Source organism: Oncorhynchus mykiss, chromosome 15 (genome assembly GCF_013265735.2).
Source record: "Oncorhynchus mykiss isolate Arlee chromosome 15, USDA_OmykA_1.1, whole genome shotgun sequence".
Lineage (NCBI taxonomy): Eukaryota > Metazoa > Chordata > Actinopteri > Salmoniformes > Salmonidae > Oncorhynchus > Oncorhynchus mykiss.
Genome location: NC_048579.1, coordinates 62,094,064 through 62,115,905, shown reverse-complemented (window position 1 = coordinate 62,115,905; position 21,842 = coordinate 62,094,064). Strand labels below are relative to the sequence as shown.

The 21,842-nt window shown below is 43.8% G+C and overlaps 1 protein-coding gene across 6 annotated transcripts in view; it reads right to left on the bottom strand.

Moving 5' to 3' along the window:
* Positions 1-21,819, bottom strand: part of pacsin2 (protein kinase C and casein kinase substrate in neurons 2) — a 45,680-nt gene extending 23,861 nt beyond the window's left edge. For 3 of the 6 annotated variants that reach the window (XM_036944912.1, XM_036944914.1, XM_036944916.1), the window contains exons 1-4: positions 21,684-21,819; positions 1,804-1,894; positions 1,467-1,623; positions 1,054-1,289 (exon numbers count right to left, since the gene is read on the bottom strand). In XM_036944912.1, the coding sequence (XP_036800807.1) occupies positions 1,054-1,289; positions 1,467-1,623; positions 1,804-1,860 (450 nt within the window). In that variant the 5' untranslated portion in view covers positions 1,861-1,894; positions 21,684-21,819. The remainder of the gene's footprint in view (positions 1-1,053; positions 1,290-1,466; positions 1,624-1,803; positions 1,895-21,683) is intronic. The other 3 variants (XM_036944915.1, XM_036944917.1, XM_036944913.1) reach the window with 2 other exon arrangements.
* Positions 21,820-21,842: the final 23 nt, after the last annotated feature.

The following is a 21,842-nucleotide window of genomic DNA, read 5'->3' as shown; positions in this document are numbered from 1 at the left end:
CCAAAAAGGTTGCCTACAGCCCGGTAAACAGCTTACTACAATGACGACAGAAAAAAAACCAGGACTGTTCCAGAACTCCCAGGTCAGAGATGTCACGTCAGACATCATTTGAGTGTGTGTGTGTGTGTGTGTGTGTATGTATGTATATGTGTTGGTTTGTGCATGTAGGAGTATGTGTGTGTCTGTATTAGCAGCACATTAGCTGCAGTTAATCTGCACTACTACTAGCCAAAAGCACAGCAGAGCAGCCCAGTGTATTTCCCACACCATAACAAATCAAGGCGCCACAGAGAAACAGAGCCGGTTCGACACACAATGGCCTTCCCTTTCTTAGCAGCTGCCTGTGTGGCCAGTGTAAAGTTACACGCCACTGCTTCCTATGAATGGCCAACACTAATGAAATAGCCAGTTTATATAGAAAATAAAATGTTAATCTCAAAGAAAATGTGAGATAATGTCTAGATACTTTTTAAAGTGGAGATCTAGTTGATAAACTGCCTGGCTGGGCTGATGAGACAGTGGATTGCGCAGTCAGATGGAAAATAGTAAACAGGCATTCTAACATCATAGATTAGCCCGTGGTAACTTGTGGATTATAAACTGGGTGGTTCGAGCCCTGAATGCTGATTGGCTGAAAGCCATGGTGTATATCAGACCGTATACCATATGTATGACAAAACATGTGTTTTTACTGCTCTAATTACGTTGGTAATCAGTTTATAATAGCAATAAGGCTCCTCGGGGGTTTGTGATATATGGCCAATATGCCACGGCTAAGGGTCCATGCACTCCGTGTTGCTTTGTGTCAAAGAACAGCCCTTAGCCGTGGTATATTGGCCATATACCACACCTCTTCGGGCCTTATTGCTTAAATAGACACCGGCTGGAATGTGGTTTAAACGAATCAGCATTCAGGATTACACCCACCATTGTATAAATAGCACTAATGGCCTGTTTGTTGTACAACATAGCAGCTAGTACAGTACGTATTGCCTGCGCGTGCGCGTGTGCGTATTGTCTGCGCGTGCGCGTGTGTCTGTACGACTCCCCAACCTCTTTCAGTTTCTTGGCCCAGGGTTTCTGGGCCTTGCGGAAGCCGTCGTCAGCCTCCTTGGTCTCCTTGAAGCCTCCGATCATCTGTTTGTGGTAGTAGTCCCTCTGCCACACCTTGAGCTTCTCACAGTCCTCCCCCATCAGCACCGCCTTCACCTCCATGTGGAGCTCGCTCACCTTCTCCGCCTCCGTGCACAGGGCACCCCACGCCCGCTCCAGGGTCCCGTACTGAGGGCCTGGGGGTGCACATGATTAGATAATAACACACATGCATGCTTACGGTGATGGAGAGTGCGGAACTGAGAGTCCAGAGGGGTGACGGGAACGGAGGGGTGAAGGAGTGGAACACACACACCTGTCTTCAGTGCTTGGACCACTGAAGTGTGTGTGTGTGTGTGTGTGTGTGTGCCTACCCTTCTCTATAAGCTGTCTCCAGCGTTTGGACCACTCTGTGAGCTGCTGTGCGTAGGACTTCTCGATGCGCGCCCGCTCATGGAGACAGTTCATCAGGTCGTTACACAGGCGACTGCCATCGTCCACCCGCCTCACTGCCCGCTTGTAGTTCCCCACCTGGGAGAGAGAGAGGAAGGGAGAGAGAGAGGAAGGGAGAGAGAGAGAGGGAGGGAGAGAGAGAGAGACGGAGAGATACTTGGAGTTAGGGGGGGGCAGGTGAGAGGGTGTGTGCGTATCATATAATGACATATGTTTGTTAATTGTATGTGTTATACTGTATGTTGTCTACTGTCTCACCTCCCAGAAGCTGTCACTGGAGACGTCGACCATGGAGTCATCGTAGGAGCCGGACATGGCTGCTGCCCTCGGTACCCACAGTCCTCAGGGGCTGAAACACACAGTCAACAACACCATAACACACAGCAGACTGGCATTTATACAGACTGGCTGCAGGGGACAGGACAGCACTCAGTCTTCAAAAAAGTGCTATTTTTATTGCATTAAAAAAAAAAAGGTTTTACTTTCTACCCTAGCTGGGTCTTTCCTTAGGTCCTGTCTGTCTGTCCATTCTTTCCAAGGGCACTGGAATGTGCTGACACATACCACGTGTAGAGAGCCCTGTGTGGGGCAGACTTAATACTCTGACCCCCTGGCTTCAGCACGGCCTAATGGGGCTATTAGCCTACGTACCATATGAACGAACACACACAAGACACAACTAGGCGACTCCTTTCACTCCATGAGTAGAAAGATGAATCGTATGACAATGAGAGACAAAAACCGAAGACAGAAAGAGATTTCACAGGCTGACTTTAAATCAGTCCGTCAAACACACACACTTTAGTTTCACTACAATCATATGACACGAATTGGCAGCGGGGAGCAGAGCATCATTCTGTTGTTGTGTGTTCTCAGTCAACTAGTAAAAGCCCGTTATCATAAAAGGCCACAAACAACACCCAGGCAACGTAATTATCACGCCGTCACTGTGACACTCCTGAGAAATGCTGAGCTGGGACCACAGCCAAAGACGTGATCCGAGAGAGAAAGAATTAACAAGAGGGGCAACGGAGCGAGACAGATAGGAGTGTGTGCAATCTGTAATCTGGTGTGAATCTAAACAGCAGGTGAGTGTCGTCACCCATTTCAAAAACCTTACAGCCTGAAAAACAACAACACACAGCTCTGTGCAGTGGCACAGAGGGCCTAGTGTGTGTGACTTATCTGTCGTTTTAGCACACACTGTGGGGAGCTTCCGTTTGCTGAGTGACAAGGGAGCGGAACTCCACTGACAGAAAGACCTCTGTTCCTCTCCTCCTTCATCCTCCTCCCCCCGTTTGCTTTCTCTCTCCATCCTCCTCTCCTCCCCTCTGTCTGCTTTCTCTCTAGATCGCTGCTCTATCTTCAGCTTCCAAGTAGGCCCCTGATCCTCTCGCCATCTCTTCATGATTGTGTGTAAGATAGTGCGTTTCCTGGCAGTCAGTGGCCCATGTCCTCCAAACCACAGCTAGGGCTGGGGGACAGAGAGAGGGTTGTTGTGGCTGGAGGGAAGAACCACAGACAAGAGTGGCTTTCACAACACTTGACCAACACATGCGCTCTGTTGTGCTTTTCTAGCACACACACACACACACACACACACACACACACACACACACACACAGTCAGGGTAATGATTGTGTGAGGTGAAGAGTTTCATCGACAGAGAGGTTGATGATCAACCGTTTTTATTGTAGATTTGACCAACATGACTTTGCAATGGAAAGGAAGGAGATGATCTGACCTATCTAACATGTCCCACACTAACAAATGCTGAACTGCAAATCAGATGTGGAATCTGTATCTAGTGGAGCAGCAGTCTAAGGCACTGCATCTCAGTGCAAGAGGCGTCACCGTAGTCCCTGGTTCGAATCCAGGTTGCATCACATCCGGACGTGATTGGGAGTGCCATAGGGCCATAGGGCGCACGATTGGCCCAGCGTCATCCGGGTTCGGCCGGATGGAATTTGATCTTAATTGACTTGCCTAGTTAAATAAAGGTTAAAAAAAAGGACCAATGAAAAGAAATCCCCTGGGCCAGACAACATTAGTGGTCTCCTACTAAAGGGTTACCATAGTCCCTGGGCCAGACAACATTAGTGGTCTCCTACTATAGGGTTACCATAAGTCCCTGGGCCAGACAACATTAGTGGTCTCCTACTATAGGGTTACCATAAGTCCCTTGGCCAGACAATAGTGGTCTCCTACTAAAGGGTTACCATAAGTCCCTGGGCCAGACAACATTAGTGGTCTCCTACTATAGGGTTACCATAAGTCCCTTGGCCAGACAATAGTGGTCTCCTACTAAAGGGTTACCATAAGTCCCTGGGCCAGACAACATTAGTGGTCTCCTACTAAAGGGTTACCATAAGTCCCTGGGCCAGACAACATTAGTGGTCTCCTACTAAAGGGTTACCATAAGCCCCTGGGCCAGACAACATTAGTGGTCTCCTACTAAAGGGTTACCATAAGCCCCTGGGCCAGACAACATTAGTGGTCTCCTACTATAGGGTTACCATAAGCCCCTGGGCCAGACAACATTAGTGGTCTCCTACTATAGGGTTACCATAAGTCCCTTGGCCAGACAACATTAGTGGTCTCCTACTAAAGGGTTACCATAAGTCCCTGGGCCAGACAACATTAGTGGTCTCCTACTAAAGGGTTACCATAAGCCCTTGGGCCAGACAACATTAGTGGTCTCCTACTAAAGGGTTACCATAAGCCCCTGGGCCAGACAACATTAGTGGTCTCCTACTAAAGGGTTACCATAAGCCCCTGGGCCAGACAACATTAGTGGTCTCCTACTAAAGGGTTACCATATCAACTGTCAGGTATTTTCTGTGAGCTTTTCCTCACTCTCTAGCAGAACACTCCATCCCAGCAATATGGAAATCATCCACCATATGCCCAGTAACTAAAAAGAGCAACCTCTCCTGCAACAATGACTACAGCCCTGTAGCTTCAACATCTAGTGATGAAGAGCTTTGAAAGGCTGATTCTACAAAAGGAGGTATGCTGTTATACAGACCCTCTCCAGTTTGCTTACAAGCGGTACAGGGGTGTTGATGATGCAGTTCTGTCCCTACTGCACCGTGCCCAGAACCACCTGGAGAAGCCCAAGACATACATCAGAATGGTATTTGTGCATTTCTCTAGTGCCTTTGATACAGTCCAGCCTCACTTAATGATTCAAAAGTTCCAGAACATGAATGTCATTCCACATTTGATTTTCTGGGTCCTCTCCTTCCTGACAAATAGAGAACGGCAGGGTCAGATTCAATGGTCACTGCAGCTCTTCCAGAACCATCTGTACAGAATCACCGCAAGGCTGTGTCATCTGGCCTGTTTTATTCACCCTGTACACAGAGGGCTGTAGGAGCTCAGACCCAGAGATGATGTTCATTAAGTACTCAGATGACAGTAATTATGGGACACAGCAGGCAACTCATATAGAGCTCTCCCATTCAAATCCATCAAACTCCTTAAATCTGAAGTTTTGATGTGCACACACACACACTGCTGCTTATCCTTTATACTGTACCCTACACATTTGTGTTATGTATTTTGTATGTGCCATTCATTACCACATATGAAAACACACTCCCAGGAAATAAAAGTTGTTTGAATTGAACACACACAAACACACCAGAAAAAGGGCCACCAGAGGAATCATAGATCTTCCTGTGCTCTCTCTCCCTCCTGCCCTCGCTCAGCTGTTGCTGTCCATCACTCACCAAATCGCTGCCATGACAACTATGGAACACAGCAGTGCATGGAATGGACCACAACATTCTACAGCTGAGCTAATCCCGTTTGTAACTTTATAAAAAATAAACAGGGCACCGTTTGTGGACCTGGTGGATCCATTCACACAATGTCTGATCAGTGCCTGTTCAGTGGCTTCTATAAAGCATATTATTGTATCGATTCGACACCTTTCATGGAGCATACAAATGTACCAAACCATTTCATTGAGCAAACAGCATACATTTCTATACTGCTACTATACCGCTAACTAACCTAATAGAAACTAAGAGTTGGCTAGTGGCTACAACAACAAACTTCCTAACGGAAGAGAACTCTGTATAGGGTGCTAGGTAGCCTAGTGGTTAAGAGTGCTGGGCCAGTAACTGAAAGGTCGCTGGTCCAAATCCCAGAGTGGTCCTTGAGCAAGGCACTTCACCCTAATTGCTTCTGTAAGTTGCTCTGGATAAGAGTGTCTGCTAAATGACGTAACGTAAAGGTATAGAGAAGATTGCAAGACGAACCCACAGCCAACTAGTACAAACCAAATAGAATGGACCCCTAAGGAAACTAGTTGGTGACCGCAGTGAACACAGTTCAGAACCACTAAACATCTCTAGACTGAGGAGGTTTAGACACAGAGGCCTAATTCAGTATTTTCCCCCATTCTCTCCAAAGTCTGCACTTGGTTGCTGTTTGTTACCCATTTGCTATATGTTTAACCAAACTCTAAAATGAGTGTGTTCACAGCCATGGAAGAACACTAAAGTAATTCCACTGCCTAAAAATAGTAAAGCACCCTTTGCTGGCTGTAACTACCACCCAATCAGTTAACAACCTGTTCTTAGTAAACTGATGGCGATAATTGTGTTTGAACAAGTTAACTACTTATTCAGCATGCATATAGAGAAGGGCACTGAACTTGTACTGCACTGACTCAGATGACTGATGTTATTGATCATAATTTGTAAAAAGTAACTTATGGCTTTACATCACCTGCGTTCACATGGTTGGAAAGTTACTTATTTAATTGAACTTAGAAGCTTCTCTAACATCAGTGTGGTGTCCCGCAGGGAAGTTGACTTGGGCCATTGCAAATTATTTGTAAAAACATAAAGAGTAACTTGTCTTACAAGAAGCTAGCATTACTATGTATGCTGATGATTCCACACTCACACTCCCAAAGCCAGTGAGCTCACAGACTCTTATTACAAGGAGTTTGTCTATCAGAATGGGTGATTAATAAACTGGTCTTAAGTACATCTAAAAAGATTGTATTTGGTTCATAACATTCTCCAAGACCTAAACCTCAACTGGAGTTGTGTATAAAGGGTGTGACAATTGAGCAAGTTGAGGAAGCTGAACTCTAGGAGTAATATTGGATGTGTTCATGGCATCCACATCACTAAGTTCTTAACATGGTCCACACAGCCCAGTCTTGAAGAGGTCACGACAGCACCTCTTCCACCTCAGGAGGCTGAAAAGATTTGACATGGGCCCTCGGATGTTCTACAGCTGCACCATAGAGAGCATCTTGACTGGCTGCATCACCCTCGACCGCAAAGCGCTAGAGTGGTGTGGACTAGAGGTTGACCGATTAATCAGAATGGCCGATTAATTTGGGCCGATTTCAATCAGATTTTTTAAAATATCTTTATTTAACTAGGCAAGTCAGTTAAGAACACATTCTTATTTTCAATGACTGCCTAGGAACGGTGGGTTAACTGTCTTGTTCAGGGGAAGAACGACAGATTTTCACCTTGTTCGCTCGGGGGATCCAATCTTGCAAACTTACAGTTAACTAGTCCAACGCAATAACGACCTGCCTCTCTCATTGCACTCCACAAGGAGACAGCCTGTTACGCGAATGCAGTAAGCCAAGGTAAGTTGCTAGCTAGCATTAAACTTATAAAAATCAATCAATCATAACCACTAGTTATCAACCATGTGTAGTTATTACTAGATATTATCTAGCGTGTCCTGCTTTGCATATAATCTGACTGAGCATACAAGCATACAAGTATCTAAGTATCTGACTGAGCAGTGGTAGGCAGAAGCAGGCACATAAACATTCATTCAAACAGCACTTTCGTGCGTTTTGCCAGCAGCTCTTCGTTGTGTGTCATGCATTGCACTAATTATGACTTCAAGCCTATCAATTGAAGCGCTAATAGCGTTTCAAACGTCACTCGCTCTGAGCCTTCTAGTAGTTGCTCCCCTTGCTCTGCATGGTTAACGCTGCTTCGATGGTGGCTGTTGTCGTTGTGTTGCTGGTTCGAGCGAGGAGAGGGAGGGAAGCTATACTGTTACACTTGCAATACTAAAGTGCCTATAAGAACATCCAATAGTCAAAGGTTAATGAAATACAAATGGTATAGAGGGAAATAGTCCTATAATAACTACAACCTAAAACTTCTTCTTACCTGGGAATATTGAAGACTCATGAAAGCTGGTGGTTCCTTTTAACATATTTTCTCATGTTCTGAGCAAGGAACTGAAATGTTAGCTTTCTGACATAGCACATATTGCACTTTTACTTTCTTCTCCAACACTTTGTTTTTGCATTATTTAAACCAAATTGAACATGTTTCATTATTTGAGGCTACATTTATTGATGTATTATATTAAGTTAAAATAAGTGTTCATTCAGTATTGTTGTAATTGTCATTATTTACAACAAAAACAAAAAAAATTGTCAGATTAAGTTAACTACTGATATCGGCTTTTTTGGTCCTCCAATAATCGGTATTGGCGCTGAAAAATCATAATCGGTCTACCTCACAGTAAATCACTGAGGCGGAGCTCTCTGCCAGGCAGTGTCAGAGGATGGCACGAAAAATGGACAAAGATATCAGCAAACAGTACCAGAGAAATGGTTCTCGGACGGACAAACAAGCTCCGAGACAAACCATAAGACGGCTAAATAATCAATGGTTACCCTGACTATCTGCACTGACTCTATACACACTCACATAGCCATTTCCACTCACAGCCATTCATCCCTTATTATGGGTTTAAAATTGGCAGATGTTTTCATTAAGCACCTACATTGGAACCCAGTGACTGTTACAGTAACATTTATTTTTTTATTTTACCTTTATTTAACCAGGTAGGCAAGTTGAGAACAAGTTCTCATTTACAATTGCGACCTGGCCAAGATAAAGCAAAGCAGTTCGACAGATACAACAACACAGAGTTACACATGGAGTAAAACAAACATACAGTCAATAATAAAGTATAAACAAGTCTATATACAATGTGAGCAAATGAGGTGAGAAGGGAGGTAAAGGCAAAAAAGGCCTTGGTGGCAAGGTAAATACAATATAGCAAGTAAAACACTGGAATGGTAGTTTTGCAATGGAAGAATGTGCAAAGTAGAAATAAAATAATGGGGAGCAAAATAAATTAATTAATTAAATACAGTTGGGAAAGAGGTAGTTGATAGGGCTAAATTATAGGTGGGCTATGTACAGGTGCAGTAATCTGTGAGCTGCTCTGACAGTTGGTGCTTAAAGCTAGTGAGGGAGATAAGTGTTTCCAGTTTCAGAGATTTTTGTAGTTCGTTCCAGTCATTGGCAGCAGAGAACTGGAAAGAGAGGCGGCCAAAGAAAGAATTGGTTTTGGGGGTGACTAGAGAGATATACCTGCTGGAGCGTGTGCTACAGGTGGGAGATGCTATGGTGACCAGCGAGCTGAGATAAGGGGGGACTTTACCTAGCAGGGTCTTGTAGATGACATGGAGCCAGTGGGTTTGGCGACGAGTATGAAGCGAGGGCCAGCCAACGAGAGCGTACAGGTCGCAATGGTGGGTAGTATATGGGACTTTGGTGACAAAACGGATTGCACTGTGATAGACTGCATCCAATTTGTTGAGTAGGGTATTGGAGGCTATTTTGTAAATTACATCGCCAAAGTCGAGGATTGGTAGGATGGTCAGTTTTACAAGGGTATGTTTGGCAGCATGAGTGAAGGATGCTTTGTTGCGAAATAGGAAGCCAATTCTAGATTTAACTTTGGATTGGAGATGTTTGATATGGGTCTGGAAGGAGAGTTTACAGTCTAACCAGACACCTAAGTATTTGTAGTTGTCCACGTATTCTAAGTCAGAGCCGTCCAGAGTAGTGATGTTGGACAGGCGGGTAGGTGCAGGTAGCGATCGGTTGATGTCAGAGCTCAGGTTCACAGCGTTGGATGGGTGTTTGACTGATAGCCGCTACAAACTTGAGCACTGCTCGTGACAAGAATATGCCCCCATCCCTCCCGCTAATTGGGCTACATTTGCACATTTGTTATTGTCTGAGTGAGGGAAATGCTGTAAAACGAGAGAAGTCGACGTGTTCTGAAAGATGAGACGTTGAGGATTATAATAAAAACCAGTCCAAATGTGCACAAGCTCATGGAATTTACAGTGTCAACGTTTATGATCGCTATGTTTGATCCACAGTTACGGGATGACATGCGTTATACCCTGGGTTGTCCTGAACACAACAAGCCTGTGTTTGATCCACAGTTACAGGGTGACATGCGTTATACCCTGGGTTGTCCTGAACACAACGAGCCTGTATTTGATCCACAGTTACGGGATGACATGCGTTATACCCTGGGTTGTCCTGAACACAACAAGCCTGTGTTTGATCCACAGTTACAGGGTGACATGCGTTATACCCTGGGTTGTCCTGAACACAACGAGCCCGTTTGTCGTATTGTGGAAGAAAATTAGGTGTGGAGCACGCACATGAATGCACTCATGACTCCAAAATTACAATCTGTTTGTCTTTAGTGCCTTTTGAAAGCCGAACACTAGAAGATCATATTTTATAAAACTTAACGAACCATGTTGGCAACAGAATAAGCTTTCAAATGATGCCAACCTGACCCAGATTGCGATTTTTAATGGACTGTTTTTGGATTGTGTAAATATTAATTGTGTGACGGTGGGGACGCATGGCTGTGTTCCAAACAAACAACTGCAAGAGATCTTGCTTCAGTTCCTCAATCTCAAAGCTGGGAGAGCTAAAAAAAAAAAGCACCTTATAGTTGAAGGCTCTTTCAGTTAAAGTGCATTGAAATTACATAGGAACTGTGCATAGCTTGGAGAGATGCGTGGCAATTTAGCGTGACCAGTTAAACCTCTAACTCAATCCTTAAATTGGTTTTTATTATCTTGCACCTACTCCAAAATGTCAATGAATATTCTTATGTTACTGAATGTATCCAGAGAATTTTCAGATTTTGTTAACAACAAATACTGTGAGAATTTAAATGCGCTTTGGAGAGATGTATTATTTTTACATTTATTTTTGCCTGAGCAACCTCCTGGTGGCAGAGCATTCCGTGATGATATTGCGCTATAACTGATCGAAGCATTAAATCCGTTTTCTTTGGTTTGAGTCCCGTGAAGAAACCCATAGACATATCCCCCCGACCCTAACCCATAGACATATCCCACTATCTGAAGTGTATGCAAATAGATCATACAAGCGGTTAGGATTTTTCTAAACAAATATTTATTTTTAAAAAAGACTAGGAGAGAAGTAGTCAATCTCTCTTCAACCCTCAACCAGAAAAAAATCATCATGCATGTTGTTGATATTTGTTCTGTTTTTAGTCAAGGCCAAGGCATGCTGCTCTGTTTTGAGCCAACTGCAGCTTTGCTAGGTCTGTTCTTTGCTGCAACCTGACCATATCACCGGACAGTAATCAAGACAGACAAGACCAGAGCTTGAACAAAAATATAAAACGCAACATGTAAAGTGTTGATCCCATGTTTCACGAGCTGAAATAAAAGATCCTAGAAATGTTGCATATGCACAAAAAGCTTATTTCTCAAAAATGTTGATACCGTGACGATATCCAGAGGCCCATTGTCGTGCCATTCATCCGCCGCCATCACCTCATGTTTCAGCATGATAATGCATGGGCCCATGTCGCAAGGATCTGTACACAATCCTGGAAGCTGAAAATGTCCCAGTTCTTCCATGGCCTGCATACTCAAACATACTCACCCATTGAGCATGGTTGAGATGTTGGGTCGTCACACCAGATACTAAATCTTTGAAAATTGTTGCGCTTATGGGGAACATCGCTGCACAGGTATTTTCAGGTCTCTCCAGAGATGTTCGATCGGGTTCAAGTCCAGGCTTTGGCTGGGCCACTCATAGACATTGAGACTTGTCCCAAAGCCACTCCTGCATTTTCTTGGCTATGTGCTTAGGGTCGTTGTCCTGTTGGAAGGTGAACCTATGGCCTAGTCTGGAGCAGGTTGTCAAGGATCTCTCTGTACTTTGCTTCATTCATCTTTCCCTCGATCCTGACTAGCCTCCCAGTCCCTGCCGCTGAAAAACATTCTCACAGCATGATGCCGCCACCACCATGCCTCACCGTAGGGACTGTATTGGCCAGGTGATGAGCAGTGTCTGGTTGTTCCAGATGGGACTCTTGGCATTCAGGCCAAAGAGTTCCATCTTGGTTTCTTCAGACCAGAGAATCTTGTTTGTCATGGTCTGAGAGTCCTTTAGGACTAAAGGCCTGATTGGTTGCGTGCTGCAGAGATGGTTGTCCTTCTGGAAGGTTCTCCCATCTCCACAGAGGAACTCCGAAGCTCTGTCTGAGTGGCCATCGGGTTCTTGGTCACCTCCCTGACCAAGGCTCTTCTCCCCCGATTGCTCAGTTTGTCCGGGCAACCAGATCTAGGTAGAGTCTTGGTGGTTCCAAACTTCTTCAATTTATGGAGGCCACTATGTTCTTGGGGACCTTCAATGCTGCAGACATAATTTAGTACCCTCGACACAATCCTGTCTCGGAGCTCTACGGACAATTCCTTCGACCCCATGGCTTGGTTTTTGCTCTGACATGCACTGTCAACTGTGGGACCTTATATAGACAGGTGTGTGCCAATCAATAGAATTTATCCCAGGTGGACTTCAATCAAGTTGTAGAAACATAAAGTATGATCAAAGGAAACAGGATGCACCTGAGCTCAATACTTATGTAAATAAGGTATGTTTTTTTACTTTGAATAAATTAGCACAAAAAAAATCTAAACTGTTTTCACTGTCATTTTGGTGTATTGTGCATAAAAATAATTTAATTAAAAATGTTTTTAAAGTCTATCGTAACAAAATGAGGAAAAGGGGAAGGGGTCTGAATACTTTCATGAAGTGAGTAAATAGTATTATTTTTGTTGTCTCCTTCTGCCTTGACAATATTACTTATGTTGTTCTTGTCTATAACTGTTCGTTCTGTACTCTGTCATGCATATTTTATGTGGACCCCAGAAATAGTAGCTGCTGCATGTGCAACAGCTAATCGGGATCCTAATAATGTACAAGTTTTCACTCCCTGTTACTTTTACACACCGAAGGATTGAAAAACAATGAATTGGTTCAAGTGTGGGCTAGAGGACATCTTCGCTTTTAAACTTTATTAAGAGCTCTCATTTTATTGTGAGGAACTGCAGTGTTATCAAAAAAATGTTTATGTTCTGTCCTCTGTTATGAATGACCCCTTACACTCATGGAAATTAACCTACATGGAAGCAATTCATTCCTTTGAATCCTTCAGGGGGAGAGAACATACTTCAGGGAGGAGCAAAAATGGAATTAGGCCCCTAGTGTTGTTCCTGGCAGACTGCGTCTGAAGTCTGAAGTCCACTCAGCTTCTCTAGGCAACTTGTCATGCATACACCGGCCACAAAACAGAGGGAGCGAAAACGAGAAAGAGGAACAGAAAGAAGAAGCCATCTAGTACACCTTTCAAATCAAGACGTTTTCCCGACAACTTTTTTTTATATATGAAAGGAATTGCCGGCAAGCCTCTACTTTTATTTCTGCCAACCGACCTAGTCATGATTAAGGTAAAGGTCTGCCTACGGCTTAGTATGAAATGTAGCCGTAATGCTGAGGCAGCACTGGCACGCACTACGCTCCTAAGCTCTTGATGGTTGCTAGGCAGCGCCCGTTACTGCTATCCTCCTGCCAGTTCTAAACTTTGAGGCATGTCACTCCACCCATCTCGTCGCATAGCCAACCGCATGCACTGTTTTCTTAACCACAACCGGATGGATCCATAAAGAATTACTGTGGGAATAAATATCACTGAATGACAAAAATATTGGAATAAAATAGGCTAGTGCAATTGAAGGCATCAAATTGTCGCTTACTGATACTCCCAAAGTCATCCAATTGTTACAATACATTTGAAGCAATAGCCTACCCGTGTGTTCAACCATTTCAGTACCGTTTTACCCTCCTTTGAGACAAGCGTGAGGACTTGTATTGATAACATCCATCAATGTCTGATTTTCTTTTCACTGAATCTCTCTTTGGATATTGGTTAGGCTACAATTAGGCTGGTGAAATGCTAAATTGAGGTGAGTGCTACTGATGATCATCTTGTCTAGTTGCCTCATTTATTACCGCTGATCAGAACATTTTGCCAGCATGTTATGTAGCTTAACAAGCAGATTGTTTTGCTCTTCCTTTTCAGTTGCTTAGTAACCTAGGCCAACTCCAGACCTAAAGCCTGTGACTTGTCTTAATCAATGTGATTTTGTATCATTGAATCTCCCCTTGTATGCTATATATGGTTTATTCTCTGTCTGGGAAAATAATTGGAGGTGGTATAGCTCACCTATTTGTTTACTCATCTATCATTGATCCGAAACATTTACCACGCAATAATGTAGCCTAAATCCAGTGTAGGCTTTGTAATGGTGTATATTCAATAGATTTATTCAAATAGACGACCACCCACATCAGCCCATGTCTACTGCCACTCCTAAACTTGCCGGCATGTGCACAGGAGATACAGTGCCTTGCGAAAGTATTCGGCCCCCTTGAACTTTGCGACCTTTTGCCACATTTCAGGCTTCAAACAAAGATATAAAACTGTATTTTTTTGTGAAGAATCAACAACAAGTGGGACACAATCATGAAGTAGAACGACATTTATTGGATATTTCAAACTTTTTTAACAAATCAAAAACTGAAAAATTGGGCGTGCAAAATTATTCAGCCCCATTAAGTTAATACTTTGTAGCGCCACCTTTTGCTGCGATTACAGCTGTAAGTCGCTTGGGGTATGTCTCTATCAGTTCTGCACACCGAGAGACTGAAATTTTTTCCCATTCCTCCTTGCAAAACAGCTCGAGCTCAGTGATGTTGGATGGAGAGCATTTGTGAACAGCAGTTTTCAGTTCTTTCCACAGATTCTCGATTGGATTCAGGTCTGGACTTTGACTTGGCCATTCGAACACCTGGATATGTTTATTTTTGAACCATTGCATTGTAGATTTTGCTTTATGTTTTGGATCATTGTCTTGTTGGAAGACAAATCTCTTTTGCAGACTCCATCAGGTTTTTTTCCAGAATGGTCCTGTATTTGGCTCCATCCATCTTCCCATCAATTTTAACCATCTTCCCTGACCCTGCTGAAGAAAAGCAGGCCCAAACCATGATGCTGCCACCACCATGTTTGACAGTGGGGATGGTGTGTTCATGGTGACTTTTACGCCAAACATAACATTTTGCATTGTTGCCAAAAAGTTCAATTTTGGTTTCATCTGACCAGAGCACCTTCTTCCACATGTTTGGTGTGTCTCCCAGGTGGCTTGTGGCAAACTTTAAACGACACTTTTTATGGATATCTTTAAGAAATGGCTTTCTTCTTGCCACTCTTCCATAAAGGCCAGATTTGTGCAATATACGACTGATTGTTGTCCTATGGACAGAGTCTCCCACCTCAGCTGTAGATCTCTGCAGTTCATCCAGAGTGATCATGGGCCTCTTGGCTGCATCTCTGATCAGTCTTCTCCTTGTATGAGCTGAAAGTTTAGAGGGACGGCCAGGTCTTGGTAGATTTGCAGTGGTCTGATACTCCTTCCATTTCAATATTATCGCTTGCACAGTGCTCCTTGAGATGTTTAAAGCTTGGGAAATCTTTTTGTATCCAAATCCGGCTTTAAACTTCTTCACAACAGTATCTCGAACCTGCCTGGTGTGTTCCTTTTCTTCATGATGCTCTCTGCGCTTTTAACGGACCTCAGAGACTATCACAGTGCAGGTGCATTTATACGGAGACTTGATTACACACAGGTGGATTGTATTTATCATCATTAGTCATTTAGGTCAACATTGGATCATTCAGAGATCCTCACTGAACTTCTGGAGAGAGTTTGCTGCACTGAAAGTAAAGGGGCTGAATAATTTTGCACGCCCAATTTTTCAGTTTTTGATTTGTTAAAAAAAGTTTGAAATATCCAATAAATGTCGTTCCACTTCATGATTGTGTCCCACTTGTTGTTGATTCTTCACAAAAAAATACAGTTTTATATCTTTATGTTTGAAGCCTGAAATGTGGCAAAAGGTCGCAAAGTTCAAGGGGGCCGAATACTTTCGCAAGGCACTGTATAAAAGGTTTGTCCCGGCAATAATGTATTATCCTCTAAAAAAACAGTTATATATATATATATATATATATATTTTTTTTTTTATAGGCAACATACCGTAAAGTCTGTCTGTAAAGGGTATAGGATTTGCATGTGTCTCTCTCTGTGTGTGTATCCTCCTAAGAATAGAATTAGGAGTGGTGGTCTTCAAACACCTGCAAAACGAGGCCACAGATAAGACGTCGCTCCAAATGGACAACTGCTCAAGTTTCAATTCTTGATGAAGGAAATAGGGAACTAGGCTTATGTGTGATGTGATCAAACAGTCATTTCATGTTCAGATATTACTACAATTATAGACCAGGTGTACCAAGCATGGTGCAATTCTGCAAATTCCAGCAGCAGAGACTTCAAGTTCCAACATTGTCCAATAGCCTCTGATACACTGAACAAATCTAGGTCTGCGTACAGCATAGGAATACACTGCATACTGTCTACAGTGGGCAATGCATTGGGCTACGTGGGGTATAGGCAGCAATGCATTAGTCTATGTGGGGTATAGGCAGCAATACATTAGTCTATGTGGGGTATAGGCAGCAATGCATTAGGCTACGTGGGGTATAGGCAGCAATGCATTAGGCTACGTGGTGTATAGGCAGCAATGCATTAGGCTACGTGGTGTATAGGCAGCAATGCATTAGGCTACGTGGTGTATAGGCAGCAATGCATTAGGCTACGTGGTGTATAGGCAGCAATACATTAGGCTACGTGGGGTATAGGCAGCAATACATTAGGCTACGTGGGGTATAGGCAGCAATGCATTAGGCTACGTGGTGTATAGGCAGCAATGCATTAGGCTACATGGGGTATAGGCAGCAATGCATTAGGCTACGTGGGGTATAGGCAGCAATGCATTAGGCTACGTGGGGTATAGGCAGCAATACATTAGGCTACGTGGGGTATAGGCAGCAATGCATTAGGCTACGTGGTGTATAGGCAGGCAGCAATGCATTAGGCTACGTGGGGTATAGGCAGCAATACATTAGGCTACGTGGGGTATAGGCAGCAATGCATTATTCTACGTGGGGTATAGGCAGCAATGCATTAGGCTACGTGGGGTATAGGCAGCAATGCATTAGTCTACGTGGGGTATAGGCATAGTATGCTGTGTGTGTGTCTCCTGGCATGTTGAGAAAACACAGACACCCACTAGCTCCAGAACTAGACCCGCTGGGGTTACATGAACCAACATCAAGGGATACAGGGCCCCCTCGGATTGGACAGCTGTCAGCTGCACATAGAAATACAGGTTCCCAAAGTCAGTGAGACAGAGAGACAGAGATGGGTCATCCAGGGAGTAATTGAATGCACATGACCAGTGAACGGCAGCACTGAGGAGCCTGAGACTGGAGGGGCCTGAGTCATGACACACTACAGCCCTGCTGCACCCAGAACAGACATGAGACTCCACTGACCTTTACCACAGAGGCAGTGCGATAGAGAGGCAGTGCGATAGAGAGGCAGTGCGATAGAGAGGCAGTGCGATAGAGAGGCAGTGCGATAGAGAGGCAGTGCGATAGAGAGGCAGTGCGATAGAGAGGCAGTGCGATAGAGAGGCAGTGCGATAGAGAGGCAGTGCGATAGAGAGGCAGTGCGATAGAGAGGCAGTGCGATAGAGAGGCAGTGCGATAGAGAGGCAGTGCGATAGAGAGGCAGTGCGATAGAGAGGCAGTGCGATAGAGAGGCAGTGCGATAGAGAGGCAGTGCGATAGAGAGGCAGTGCGATAGAGAGGCAGTGCGATAGAGAGGCAGTGAGAGGGGGGGGTGATTGAGAGAGAGAATGTGGGAAATAGAGTGAAACTGAATGAGAATAAAAACGTGGAAAAAATAACAAAAGAGAACAAGAGAATAAGATGAGCGAAAGCGAGCGAGAGAGTCCGTAACATGGTGATGTGGGAGATGACTGGTAGGCTAAGTCTAAATAGAGAGGATCCTCAGTGTTGGCTAAATGACATGGGTGGACGGCTAAACATAGCCTACCGTCTATGAGTGGGCATCAATTCTTTTCTATTCTATTTCTGAAGTTGACTACTCTCCACAGATAGCAGTTTGCGGTAGACGGACAGTGCTGGAATGCTCTTAGGCAACTCTGGGCTCAGGGCATTGTACTACTGGTTACAGGTCTGAACTCAGCCACACAATCCTGGCAAACAGACCCTGTCCATCCCAATATTCATAGCTTCAGGTCTGTACTCTTTAGCAGCCCCAGAGAGACAGACAGTGCTCTAATAGAAATCTATAAAAGAGACAGGAGACAGGGACAGTGGGGTACACATGTTAGGATGTTGCTCTGTTCATAACACCACTGCAGGGCAATAAAGCGAAGCTCACAAGCATGTCATGCCCAAGCATGTCTGCTGACAGGCACAAACATGTCTGTCCTCAAGCAAGTTGTTTGTGTGTGTGTGTGTGTGTGAGTTCTCAAACACAGCCCCAGATAGATCTCACAATCATGCCCTTATAAATAAGCACCTCTCACACAAAGACAGTGGTGTGTATTTAGAGAAGGGAGTGTGTGTTCACCACTCTGTTCTCTGCTCCTGTCCTTGAAACTGTGTTCACACACATCAGACAGCAACAACATGTCGCAGGGCATTGCTTATGATAAGATTTTGACATAATCACAAATCTCCATGCCCATTCTGCCATTAAACTCTGATTTCTGATCAGCCACCCTAGTTTTGCACTAACCTAATACATTATAAGATGAAAAACAAACACTGATCAAGGGCCAGGACGATACCAGTATGGAGATATTCGTTACTATTGTGGCAAGGAATCAAAACAAAGCAGATTTGACTTCTTTAGGGAAACATCCCTAATGTTGGAAACAAACATCATTATGTCGTCATCCAGAGTCCCATTTATTTACTTTCCAAGTTATAGAACACAATATGTTACACCAAGTTAACAGACCAAAGAGTTTGGTCTGCTTCTTGGTTTCCATGGAAACAATGTCACGATATCGTCACAGCCCTACACTGATCCAGAGTAGTCTACCTCAACACACAATGGCAACAAGTTACCTTGGAGGGGTGTCGTGTCTGATTAGTCTCCCTGTTACAAAAGGAGACACTTCCTTGTTGTCTGCCAGTGACTCACTGACTATGTGAGCAGGGGAGGCCCCAATCACAGATGTTACACAGTTTGACCTGACCAGGAAAATAACACTTCCTCTCTTTTGGGTGTAAAGTTAAAAGAGAAGAAAGAAGAACACAGACGCCAGAGTGAGGTCCGAGTACGAGTGCTGCTGATCTAGGATCAGGTTCCCCCTGTCCATGTATGATTTATTATTAAGAATTAAACTGATCCTTAAATCAGCGCTCCCCAACCAACTCAGTGGCCTTGTGGTAAGAGTGTCCACCCTGAGATTGGAAGGTTGGAAGTTGGATCGAGTTCTACCAAAAATACTAAAATTGGACCCAATGCATCTATGCTTGGCACTCAGTATTAAGGATAGATTGCAGGTAAGGCCCTGCGATAGACTAGCATCCTGTCCAGGGGTGTACCACCAAACATCAAGCTGCCTCACGCTACAGAAACAGGAGATATCTGCCAAGGCTCGCGCAAGGCTACCTATGCAAATCAGCACTCCTACTCTGAGAGCCTTGTTACATATAGCCTCAGGGCTATAGTAGTAGGAGATATCACACATGTGGAATGGAGCCAAAACCAGCCATACATTGTACAAGTAGGCCTACATGTATACACTAAACATCAAATGAACCCTGTTTAGAAGCCCCTGTCTGAGTCCCAATTCTCCACCCTTCTCCCAAAGTGAGCACTTGAACAATATTCATGGATTAAACAGTGGAACCTACCTCTAGCCAATGTTTTGACCCTTCCAATGCTTTTAAATCCATGACGGGAAGTGTGCTAGTAAGTGCACACTTTTGGAAAAGTGTGGAGAATTGGGACGCAACACTGAATGTCCTGTTGCTGCCTCTGACCATTGCATGATCGGTTCTTGAGGAGTATTCAGATGTAGGGGTTTAGTGGATCATTGTGACAATTCTGGATTATCTTATGCTTTCTTCCAGGGGGTGATAACATGGCTGCCATGGAATGATCTGTCATTTTGCTGAAATGGAAATGGCCAAACTTGTAATCTCTATGGTTCTACTCTCTGGCCTTAGTATAGACACAGGCCTGCATAGGGTGAATGATAGCACTGTTTCTTCAGAGTCTTATCATGGCAATGGAATGTAAAGACTAGGGTACAATTTTGCTACTAGGTCATCAACCTATTAGCAAATGTCCTTCTACTGTAGTCCTGAGGTAGTTTTTTTCATTAGAAAAATATATCCGTTTCCATTTCCTTCTTTTGTTTCCTAAAATAATAATGTGTTGAGATGTATTTTGCAATGATTGCTGCCATCCCTACCATCTTATGTTAGTTCACAGTAGGACACCATATTTATAAATCCCTATGGGGGTGTTTTAAAAGATTGTGTGCAAGTCAGAAGTTTACCCAATCGACTTTAGAGGAGTGAAGAGTTTACATAGCAACCATAGTTTGTAAACTTGGATTGTTTTTTCGCTGTGTCAGTCAGTCAGTCAACCTTGTCCTCCTTGGTGATGAAGCTGTGCATTGCTGCTGTTGATCTCACAATGACAGAATGGGGCCTATAGTGGGCCCTCTCTGTATGGCAAACACCGTCCCCAGTGGGTTAGAGTCAAGAACTCAATGTTGAGAGATTCTCTCTACTTGGATAACAAAGTCACTGACACCACCAGCAGTCAACCCTACCCAAAAACCTTGGACCAAGGGTCAGGCTTAAACAATAGTATTTGTTCCACTCTTACAGGCATTTTCCATGTTAAAGTGCCAACCGAGGGAGACACATAATGGGGGGAAATACTGGATTAAGTGACATCACAGATGCGAGCAGTCTTCTAGTCACTTTCCTGTGGAAGCCCATGTGCTGTGCTGGCATGATGTTAAGGGCCCGGTCACCATAGAAACAAAATGAGTACAATGCCACTCCAACTTCCAGGTGACGAATGATAACAATGATGATGGATGGTACTTTAAATCCTATAGTTTGACAACACTGTTTTTTAAGCTTTCAAATGAGATCAAAATGGGTCCAGTCAACTTTGAGAATCTCCATCTCCGGAATGTTTTGGCATTCAGGTCCAAAAAGTCACTCCCATTCCACTTCTCTCAAGGGAAGGTTTTGGGTCATTGTGAACCAATGATTTATATTAGGTGCGAACCAAGGTTTTGTTAAAGTAAAAAAAAAGTGATTGAATTCATAAGTCAGTTTTAAAGTGAAAACTTGCTTTTTAAATAGAAACTTTTACCCTGTGACAGAAGATCGCTAGACACAGAACATTTGTGGTGATTAGTTGACTCTGAATTTAGACTGCATGAGATGACAGCGGGGTTATCGTTACTTCTGAAACCTGCCCCGCCCTTCTTTCATCAGTCACCGATGCAAGGGCTGTAGTCAGACAGACAGATCTTGAGCCAACTAAAAATATACCCTAACAAAATACTCCCGATCCAATTTTAGTTCCCTAGTTAGGGAGCTAGCTAGTAAGTAAGCTATTGGCTATTATGCCAGTAATAGTTCACTAGGACTAGGTAGCGGGCTATCTTAAACATTGTTAGTTAACTAAATCATTAGCTGACGTTAACGTTAGTTAGCTACCAAACTAACTAGGTAGCCTTCTACCAGGACCCATAACAAGTATCGTTAACTAGCTACCGACTGTACTGCTATGTCAACCATAGTTCGTTAGCTAGCTAACGTTAATAACTTAGCCGTTTCATACCCCACCTTCCAGCTGGTTGGATAGTAGTGGCTAACGTTAGCTAAATAGCTTGCTTCTGGTAATGTTACATATAAAAACTTTCGTACAGTTGCTGTAAAGTTAAAAAACCAAAGTTCCAAATGAACAAAATAGGTATTAGATATAGCTAGACATGCTATCACTTTACCTCGAAGAGTTCCGCTCCTCTTGAGAGACGCGAATCAATGAATAAATTAGCTGTATTTAGCTGGCTAACCTTTTACCAGTTTTTTTTCTTACCAGCAATAGGAGCCGCAGCATCAACGCACCCACCATCTCTTCCGGTATGCAAAATAGAAAACCTTCA